This window comes from Vicia villosa, unplaced genomic scaffold (assembly GCF_029867415.1).
Source record: "Vicia villosa cultivar HV-30 ecotype Madison, WI unplaced genomic scaffold, Vvil1.0 ctg.001177F_1_1, whole genome shotgun sequence".
NCBI classification, from domain to species: domain Eukaryota; kingdom Viridiplantae; phylum Streptophyta; class Magnoliopsida; order Fabales; family Fabaceae; genus Vicia; species Vicia villosa.
The window spans coordinates 529,579-540,821 of record NW_026705518.1 but is presented as its reverse complement, the minus strand read 5'-3'; the positions used below and the strand labels follow the sequence as shown (position 1 = coordinate 540,821).

The 11,243-nt window shown below is 32.1% G+C and overlaps 1 protein-coding gene across 1 annotated transcript; it reads left to right on the top strand.

Moving 5' to 3' along the window:
* The first annotated feature begins 488 nt into the window (after positions 1–488).
* On the top strand, positions 489–5,138 carry LOC131633794 (protein PHOTOSYSTEM I ASSEMBLY 2, chloroplastic). Its single transcript, XM_058904480.1, has 4 exons — positions 489–700; positions 1,151–1,210; positions 1,290–1,336; positions 4,908–5,138. The coding sequence occupies exons 1-4, from the start codon at positions 548–550 to the stop codon at positions 4,993–4,995; spliced, it is 348 nt and encodes a 115-aa protein (XP_058760463.1). The 5' UTR covers positions 489–547; the 3' UTR covers positions 4,996–5,138.
* Positions 5,139–11,243: the final 6,105 nt, after the last annotated feature.

The window sequence follows — 11,243 nt, the reverse complement described above, 5'->3', positions numbered from 1 at the left end:
AAATAAAATTCAATGATTTTAATAATTTGAACTACTCCATCCGTTTTTTATTATAAGTCGTTTTAGACTTTTCACACAGATTAAGAAAAATAATAATTGTTATATGAAAATGATAAATTATGAAGATTTTTACAAAATTATCCTTTATTAATGACATGTGAAAGATAAATTTATATAATTCAAACGAGAGAGAATAATAAATATTTAAGGATATAATAGGAAAAATAGCATTAATTATTCATTGGAATTGTAAAGCGACTTATATTAAAATACATTTTTTTTCCAAAACGACTTATAATAAAAAACGGAGGGAGTAATCCAATAAAACGAAGTTAGTGAATTTTAAATAAAGAATTAAATTAGACTAATTAATAATAAAATATTTTTATGAACCCAACCAGTTAAATAAATAAATAATTTAGGTGCTTAATTATCAAGAAAAATTAAGAAAAAGAAGAACCACACATGACATGAAACAACATCTTATTATCCATACATTATTCACTTTTGTTTGCACCATACACACACCAACCATCACCAAAAAAAAATGTCCTTCATCTCTGTTGGTTGCTGCAACGGTTCGGTAGCTCCACTGCCCAGTCCTATTAATCTTCAAGCTCCACTCCAACCATTCACACTCAAAAGAAGCACAGTCATAGCTTCTGCTTCAAAATCTGGAGGAGGATTATCACTCAATTCGGTTTGTACTTAACCTCATACAATATGAACTATGTCCTTCATGATGGAATATTTAACAGTATAGCCTCAATCATAGATATAATTGTATGACATATCATAATATAAATAGTGCAATAAACATTTATCTGTCATGGTTGAATTCATTTTTTTTTAGAAACTAAGAATACTACTGCTCTCTTTTTGATGGAATGATTATGCTTGATATCTGGCCTAATGAGATAGCCATTTTATATATATATATAACCACCTGATGAGAGAAAGAATCTCTGAGGAGACTAGTCAAAAAATGATCCAACCTATCAGAGTCATTCAACAATGAAGGCCATAATATAGTATTCATTAGTCAAATAATAATAATTGATATAATAATTATATTTTATTTAATAGTTAAATAAATAAATCTATAAAATTCAACCCAGTGCTTATGGTTGGTTTTCATGTTATTGTGTAGATATTTAATAGTTGTAAAACTTGCCAAGGCAAAGGAGGTATTCAATGTCCAGGATGCAAGGTGCATGTAGCATAATTGTAATTTAATGTTTTATGTGTCTTTGATAAAATCATCTTTAATTTGCTTTGGTCTCTAACAGGGAACAGGAAAGAATAAAAAGAATGGAAATATATTTGAACGCTGGAAGTAAGTTCTTCTCCCTTATGTGTATATCACTCAAAGAATTTTGCGATTTTAGTTTATATATTTCTTGTGATACTGATTATAGTTATCACGATATAAATATTCTTTTGTTGCGTCGTTTTTACGGTAAATATATTTCTTTTAAAAAAAACATCAATATGTATATTTAGATTGTACTATTACTTTAGATTTTCTTAAAAGAGAAATAAATTTAAGTGCATTTAAATTATTGATGACAACGGGTCGAGTTGGGTGCGAGTTTTACACTATCCAAACTCGCACCCGAACTCAAAGGAGTTCGGATTGTAAAATAACACCCACGTCCACATTCAATGGATTCGAGTTTTTTCACTCAAACTATATATATATATATATATATATATATATATATATATATATATATATATATATATATATATATATATATATATATATATATATATATATATATATATATATATATATATATATATATATATATATATAGTGGACGACTCAAGTGAGAACACTTGGTTATTGTGAGAAATGAGAACAGTTAATCTTAACCATTAAATCTCAACTCATTGAAATTAATGTATTAGATTGATTCCTCTTTCAATAGTCCTCTTTAATTGTAATTTATAAAATCTTGATCAAAATTAATTCACATTATATTTTAAACAAAATATTTAATTTATTGTTTTTTGAAAATAATAAAAATCAATTAAAAATAATTTTATAGATAATATATTTTATTTAACAACTTAATATTTACATATGTATTATAATATTATCCAAGATTTAAAAATAAAGTAATATTCTAAACCAAAAAATATTTACTACTGATATAACTTCACATATATAAGTTTGTTGGATTTTAAAAATAATAATTAATATAATTATAAAGGAATAATAATATTAACATAATTATATATTAATCCATATACTATTAATATTATAATATATTCATCATAAACATTTATAAAGTTAGAATTTAATGGAAATACACCGACGGTGTAAAGTAGTTTTACACCGTCAGTAAATTGTAACCGTCGGATTTTAAGTTATATTTAATTTTTATTTTAATTATATATAAAATAATAATTATGAATGGTTGTGATGGACTGATAGTGTAAAATTTTTTACACTGACAGTGCATAACCATTAATCTCATAAAGTTATATGTTGATTATTAAATATAAAATACTATTTATAAAACTCTTTTCTTCAAGTTATCGTTATTTTCAAATGGAAATAATTAATATAATTGAATATTAACGTTATTGATTAATATATATTTATATAAATATATTTTTTATATATAAACTAAACATATACAATTTTATTATTTAATAATCTTCATATTAGTCCACACAATATTAAGATTTTTAAATAAAAATACTATTATGACACTCCTTTTTTTTATTATCGTTATTATCAATCTTAATAGTATTTTATATTTAATAATTAACATATAATTTTATAAATGTTTACGATGAATATATTATAATATTAATAATATATGGATTAATATATAATTATGTTAAACTTATTATTCCTTTATAGTTATATTAATTATTAATTTTAAAATCCAAAAAACTTATATATGTAAAATTATATCAGCATTAAATATTTTTTGGATTAGAATATTATTACTTTTAAATATCGGATAATATTATAATACGTATGTAAATATTAATTGTTAAATAATTTTTTATAAAATTATTTCCAATTGATATTTATATTTTCAAAAACAAATAAATTAAATATTTTGTTTCATAAAATATAATGTGAATTAATTTTGATCAAGATTTTATAAATTACAAATAAAGAGGACTATTGAAAGAGAAATCAATCTAGTACATTAATTTCAATGAATTGAGATTTAATGGTTAAGATTAATTGTTCTCATTTCTCACACTAACCAAGTGTTCTCACTTGAGTCGTCCACTATATATATATATATATATATATATATATATATATATATATATATATATATATATATATATATATATATATATATATATATATATATATATATATATATATATATATATATATATATATATATATATATATATATATATATATATATATATATATATTTATTCTTCTCATCTCTCATTTTAAAATGCTCTCACTTGATATTTATTCTTCTCATCTCTCATTTTAAAATGCTCTCACTTGATATTTATTCTTCTCATCTCTCATTTTAAAATGCTCTCACTTGATATGCTCCATATATGGGGACATATCAAATAAGAACTTTAGTTATTATGAGAACTGAGAACTTTTAATAATAACCGTATGATTTAAAATCAATGTGTCATATTTTACTTAAATTTTAAGAGACAATAATTAATAGATAGATTCTGGTTTAAATACATACACTACTAGAAAATCCGCTTTTAGCGACCGATTTAGTGACCAAAAAATTTTGATCACTGTAGTGACCGAATTAGCCACCGAAATATGATATTCATGAGCCAATTTTAATAGGTCACTAAATCGGTCACTAAAATACATTAGCCACCGATTTAGAGACCAAAATTTAGTGACCGAAATTTCAGTCACTGTAGTGACCGAATTAGCCACCAAAATTTGATATTCATGAGCAAATTTTAAGAGGTCACTAAATCGGTCACAAAAAATATTTTTTTTATGCAATTTAATTTATATATATAAATTAGAGACCGAAATTTCGGTCACTAATATTTATTGTTTTTTTATTTATTTGTAATCCTCTTTATTATATTATTATTTTCTTTCCATTTTTTAAAGATTTTAATTCTCTTTCAATTTTTAATTTTTAATAAAATTTTCATATTTTCTATTGTTTTAACATATAATATATTTGTAAAAAACTATATGTGTATATGTTTAAATATAAAATATAACAATAGATGTAAAGTGGTGTATTGGTAAGTTATTCTTAAAATATGCGGAGGTCACAAGTTCGATTCCTAGGTATCACAACTTTTGATTTTATTTTATGAAAATGAACACTAAAATCGGTCTCTAAATCGGTCACTGAATTCGGTCACAAATTCGGTCTCTAAATTTCAGTCACTAAATTCGTCGCAAATGCTTAGCGACTAGCACTTTTTCAACCGAAAAATAATGGTCACTAAATCGGTCACTAAACATTTTAGTGACCGATTTTTAAGCATTTTCGGTCTCTAATTCGGTCACTAAAAGCGAATTTTCTAGTAGTGATATCACATTAAAGCGAATCTGAGCATTGATTTTAAATCGTACGGTTATTATTAAAAGTTCTCAGTTCTCATAATAACTAAAGTTCTCATTTGATACGTCCATATATATATATATATATATATATATACACGGGTGTGATTTTGGGTTTCGGATGCGAGTTTCACACTATCCAAACCCGCACCCGAAATATCGGGTGACACTCGAACCTGAACCTAAACTCAGTCAACTCAGATTTTCATCCGTTGACTCGGGTTCAAGTGGACCCCGCGGTTTTGTGTCTGCTTGCCATCCCTAACTTAAATATTCTCTTATTAGAAAAATATGTTTTATAAAAATTAAAAATATATTTAACCTTTATAATATGTATGGTATATAGGTGCTTTGGGTGCCAAGGATTTGGGCTAATAGGTTGCCCTACATGTGGAAAGGGAGGGTTGACACCAGAGCAAAGAGGAGAAAGATAAAGAAGCTTAAAAAGACCAATTTTCTTATAAGTGTGGAGAATTTGGAAAATGTGTAAAATTGACCAAGTGTGTATTTGAATGCATGCCGTCATGTGTATACTTTAAAGAGAATTGCTATGTTTACATCTAAAACTTACACCTTAGCCTTACACCACTTAAAATACACAACTTTTATCTGTTTGTTTGTATTAAGAAAAAGAAATTAAATATTATAAAAATAGAAAAACCGTATATAATTACGGTGTCGGTGTCACTTTTAAGTGTATGCATAATATTTCTCTACTTTAAATGACAAGATATGCATATATATGTGACTAAAAGGACTCAAGGAAGCTATTCAAAGTGTTACTATGTTACATCTTGATCGGGTTATTTTTGAAAGTGACTCTATTAAAGTGATTCAAGCTTGTCAATCTGTTACAGCAGGAAACTCTGAATTTTATTCTATAGTTAGCGATATTAAGTTGTTACTTCATAATTTTTCTAACTTTGAGGTAAAGTTTGTCAAACGTCAAGCGAATATGGTTGCTCACTCGTTAGCAAAGGCGGCCAATTCTTGGGCTAGACGTAATATGAAGGATAGAAAAACACTTAGAAAGGGGGGGGGGGGTTTGAATAAGTGTAGCTTTAAAACTTGTAAGATAAAAACAATTTGCACAATGATTTTTATCCTGGTTCGTTGTTAACTAAACTACTCCAGTCCACCCCCTTGGAGTGATTTACCTCGCCTGAGGATTTAATCCACTAATCACACAAGATTACAATGGTTTTCCACTTAGATAACCTCTATGTCTTCTAGAGTATTCTGATCACAACCTGATCACTCTAGGAACAAACTGCTTAGATACCCTCTAAGACTTTCTAGAGTATACTGATCACAACCTGATCACTCTAGTTCTTACAACTTAATGTAAACAAATTCTTATAAGAGTTACAATGCTTCTTAATAAGCTATTATCACAACTGTGATTTTTCTCTTAAGTTTAAGCTTAATCTCACCAATATATTACAACAGCAATGTAGTTAGGTTGAAGATGAAGTTTGAGAGATTTTTGAATTTGACAGCGTTTCTGTATGTTTGCGCAAAGAGTTGTATTCAGCTTCTCTTCAGAACTTCTATTTATAGGCGTTTGAGAAGATGACCGTTGAGAGCATTTAATGCTTTGCGTGATTCATACAGCATTGCATTTAATGTTTCACTCTTTTGTCAACTACCTCGAGCCTTGCTTTCGCTGTGTCTATTGACGTTGCCTTTAATAGCTACTAACGTTCCTTTTGTCAGTCAGCGTAGCCTGCCATCTTGTACTTGCTTCTGATCTGATGTTTGTGTAAACAACGTTTGAATATCATCAGAGTCAAACAGCTTGGTGCAGAGCATCTTCTTGTCTTCTGACCTTGAAGTGCTTCTTAGCGTGATACCATGAGAACTTCAGTGCTTCTGCTTCTGATCTCAAGTCCTTCTGATGCTTCCATAGACCATGTTCTGATTCTGCTTGACCATCTTCTGATGTCTTGCCAGACCATGTTCTGATGTTGCATGCTGAACCTTCTGAGTCAGTGCTTCTTGCGCTGATTTTGTGCATACTCTTTATGTGATTCCTGAAATGGAAATTGCATAGGATTAGAGTACCACATTATCTCATACAAAATTCATATACATTGTTATCATCAAAACTAAGAATATTGATCAGAACAAATCTTGTTCTAACAATCTCCCCCTTTTTGATGATGACAAAAACATATATAAATAATATGAATTTGCAATCAGAATATCAGACGGCTAAAGACAATTACACAGTTATAGCATAAGCATATAAACATAGTTTGTGAATATGTCTCCCCCTGATATTAACAATCCCCCCTGAGATAAATAATCTCCCCCTGAAATAAATACTGGAAGAAATTTATAAATAAAGGACTTCCCTGAGTATTTTCCATTTCAGTTGAGACGATCACATATGCTTAGATCTTCAGAACATTCATAGCTTCTGCTTCTTGCTTCCATAGGACAGCTTCAGAGCTTTGAATTTCTTCTTGAATCATTGCATGCTAGATTGTATCAAAACATCATCAGAGCATCTCAACATCCTGAAATGTTACAGAACAAACTGCATCAGAACATATAAGGAATAAGAATGTGTTAGAGCATATTTTATCATCAGAATATCATAACATTCTTCCTTTTTGCTTCTGATCTTGAAGCTTCACAGCACTTAGCTTGCTTCAATTTCCATGAGCTTGTTTCTATATAGAATTGCTTTTCCTCATGTTTTTGCTTCTCATGTTGAGCTTTTAAGATTGGCTTCAATCCTGCAAAACACTCAAAGACATAGAACTTGCAAATTCTTGTTAGAAATGTGGAGACTTACTCCCAGCATCTGATAATATAAATCAGATCATTTATCACAGTTTCTCCCCCTTTTTGTCATAACATCAAAAACACAAAAGATTCAGATGAAAAACATAACGATATGAGAGAAGGAGATTTTTATTCATTGGAAATAATTAGAAGATACAAGGGATAAGAAGATAGATGCACAAAGCAGATGCAAAAAGGAAGGAAACAACTAAGACACAAAAAGACTAAGACGAGCCTAGCTTAGACATAATCTTGGCCAGCATGTCATGAATCCCAGCATTGCTCTCAGACTGCTTCTCCATGAATGAGCGAAACTCATCGTTGATAACATCTTGCTTGTCCATACGAGAGGCCAGTTCAGCTTGGTTCTTCTGAATAACCTCTAGAGTCTTCACCAGAAGAGAGGGTTCACCAGAAGAAGCTTCACAACTTCTGTTCAGAGGGACAGCAATCTCAACAGTAGCATCCATTGTGAGATCATCATCATGATTTTCCTCAGCAGGAATATCTCCAACATGATGAATCTCAGCACCAGCTTCTTCCCTAGAAGCATCTTCTTCATACTCAGAAGCATGAAGATCACAATCTCCATTCTCAAGTGCTTGAAGAATGGCAGCAAGATTCCGTGGTGGAGTAGGGCCTTCAACTTCTGGAGGATAAACATCTTCTGGAATGACCGTATTTGGGGACTTCTCAGAAGGATGCTCCCTCAGAAAATCAAACAGCCAGTTGAAGTCTCCAGTCAGAACTGGATACTTAGGTCTCCAAACCACAATCTCCCTACAGAGGTTGGCTTCCATATCCGCAGAAACTCGTGCTTCTGCAAGTTCATCAATGAATTCCTTTTCTTCAAAATAATATCTCCCCCCAAGTTGACTGAACCAAAAGTCTTCATAGGGCCTCAGAATTCCACAAGGTCGTGGAGCAAGTTCTACACAAATTTCTTGAAGTTATTGAAAACAAGCATCTGCTTTTATTCTGAAGAATCTCCAGAATCTTCGCATATCAACATCATTTAATCCGGCATGATGAGCTATTCTGAGAGTGTCAAATAGTCTTCTGACATTCCTCTTTACCATTTCATAGATTACACCAATAGGGTATGCTCGGCGAGATTTTATTTTGGTTATGGGAGAATCTGGTTTTGGGACAGAATAGGGTTGAGGCTCTCTATCAAGACAGAAGGGTGATTCTGCTTCATTCTCAGAATCTAATATTACCAAGTCAGCTTCAGGACGAGGCTTGGGTGTGTAATTGCAGTCACGGAGCAATTGCTCATGTGATGCAGAATCTGGAAGGTCAGATAGAGAAGGATTATTTTGGGAGGTAGAAGGAATGGGTTCATAGTTTGCATGAGGTGGAGGTTGAGAAGTGGATATATATGTGTGACGTGGAAAGCGAGTTTGAAGGGGTTGGATATCAAGAACAGGGGTTTCAAGGGCCTGGTCAGAAGCAATGTTGGTTGAGGATGGAGTGAAGGAATGGGAACATTTGTGATGGTTGAATGAGGAGGGGTAAGAGCATTGGTTAAAGGAGAAGAAGGAGGTGTGAGAACATGGATGTTTATGGGTGATTCTGATGGGGCTGTTTCTGGTTGATTTACTGGTTCAGGGGTTTGAGCAATATCTATTGGTGCAACTTCTGAACGTAAAGCAGGAACAGAAACGGGTTCAGAAAGATGTATACCTTTAGACACATTCTGAATCGCTTCAAACACAGCCTCAAGATTTCTCTGCTTCTTGCTCTTCTTCTCTTCTACATTTTTTGCCTTTCCAAGAGAAATTTCTCTTCTTCTGGCACATTCCAGTCTTTCCTTCTCATTATCAGCAGCTTTTTAACCTTCAACTTCTTGAGTTGCAGGTTCTTGATAAATTTCTTCTTGCTGATTCACAGCTTCTGCTTGCTGATTCACAGCTTCTTGAACTTCTTCTTCATCCTCAGAGGCTTCTATGATAAGTTTTCTTTTTCTTGTCTTCTTCTTTTCAACAGCCTTTCCATCTTCCACATTCTTGTTATTCATCTTTCTCTTCTTCTTCTTCTTCTCAGCAGTCTCATTTTCACTATTTTTATTTTCAGCTAAAACATCCTGAACTTCTTCAGCAACAACTTCTTCTTGAGCAGCTTTCTTAACAACAGCAGTAGCAGCAGCTATACTTTGGACTACCTTCTCCTGGTTAACAGAAGGATGATCAAACTTTCGCTTTGTCCTTCTTTCCTTCTTGACAACAGCTTCTGGTGCAGCTTCTGAAACATCTTCCGAAGAAGCAGGCCTGGAAGTAGAAACTTTCTTGCGACCACCTTTTGCAGGAGCATCTTTGTCTTTTTTCTTCCTTTAGTGAGTTCAGATACTTAGTTCTGACTTCAGGCAGCTCACTTCTGAAGAAGGATTCAAATTCAGCAAGAACAGGATCTCTTCTGCTTCTTGCTCCAGGAAGAGGTTGAGGGGTTTGTCTGATAGCTTCAATAACACTCATCTTTCTCAAGGTGAGAGCATTCAAGCAGCTTCCAGTATCAATAACAAGATCTTTGATGATCCCTTGAGCTTCCAAGTCCTCAACAATCTTGGAATGAACCAGAAGGTTTGTAATAATTCTTCCAAAAGGAATAATAGTACCCTTCTTTGTTCTGAAGGCATTTCTGGAATCCCTCATAGCAGTCCACATGTGGTTGAAGATTATGTAGATAATATCAACCTTCTTCTGAGTGGCAATGCAATACATAATGTATTTCTGCTCATTGTTGACAAAATCTGCAGAATGGGTTGACTTCCTGTGATAGAAACACCCCAGAAGAATCTTGGTCCAGATTTTGTAGAGATCCCTCATGTTCTTGACACGCTTTGTTTTCTTCACGTCTGTATAAAGAGTAGCCAAAACCTCTTCCCAATCAGCCTTTTGATCAATTTCATGAACACCTTCAGGGTTTCTTAGGTCAAACATCATTCTCAGGATGTTTTCAGTAACAACCACAAACTTCCCATGAACAAAAGACAGAATTGATTTAGGGGCTACAACAGCGTGCACCCAAAATTCCTTTACAAGTTCTGGGTAAACCGGTCCACAGAACTCAGCAAATAAAGAAGTCCATCCTTGAAATATGATATCTTCTTTAAGGTGAAACTCATGTTCTTCAAGACTATCAAAGTCTACCATAAGTTCACAGATAACTTCCAACTCCTTTTTGGGAATAGAGCAAGAGATCACAGGAACAATTTGTTGTTCTTCTTCTTGAAGATGAAGAGGAACAGAGGAGCCAGCGTTGAGAGATGATGAACCAGCCATTGAAACAGTACTGAGATTACAAGAAACTTTTCTGGGTTTGCGTTTAAGGTTTGAGAAAAGGGCAAAGAGGTTGCAAAAATTCATGCACAAAGAGAGAGAGAGAGAGTGGGAGCGAAAAGGATGAACGTTATGATTTGAAATATATTTATAGAGGCGGATTTGAAAAAGAATGCAATTAAATTATGAGAATGAACAGTTACAGAATCAATTGAAATCAAATGCATTAAATGATGAGTGACGTTAGGTGAGAGAACGTGGTAATTGAAATGATTTAACACAGTTACCTAGGGCGGCGTCCCATCAGATTCACTCACGCTTTTACCAACCGTGCAAACACGTGTTCACCATCAGAAAACACTTGATGACAGCTGTGTTGCATTGCATTTGCTTCTGATGATGAATAGAACTTTTCATCTTCTGATTCTGATCACTGATTCTGACTACTATTCTTTAGAAATGATCTAGTTCTGATAGGATCATCTTTCTTTCCAAGAATCACATCTTCTGAGTGAACTGAGGTGAGTCTAGAAGATCTTCTGACTGTTGGCTCTTCAGAAATTCTGAGATTCTCTAAAGATGCAGCAACTTGATCTTCTGATCCTTTGCTT

Coding starts and splice junctions, on each gene's coding strand:
- LOC131633794 (XM_058904480.1), top strand. CDS start 548: ATGTCCTTCATCTCTGTTGGTTGCTGCAACGGTTCGGTAGCTCCACTG. Junction 701..1,150: donor GAGGATTATCACTCAATTCG/GTTTGTACTTAA, acceptor GTTATTGTGTAG/ATATTTAATAGTTGTAAAAC. Junction 1,337..4,907: donor AATATATTTGAACGCTGGAA/GTAAGTTCTTCT, acceptor TATGGTATATAG/GTGCTTTGGGTGCCAAGGAT.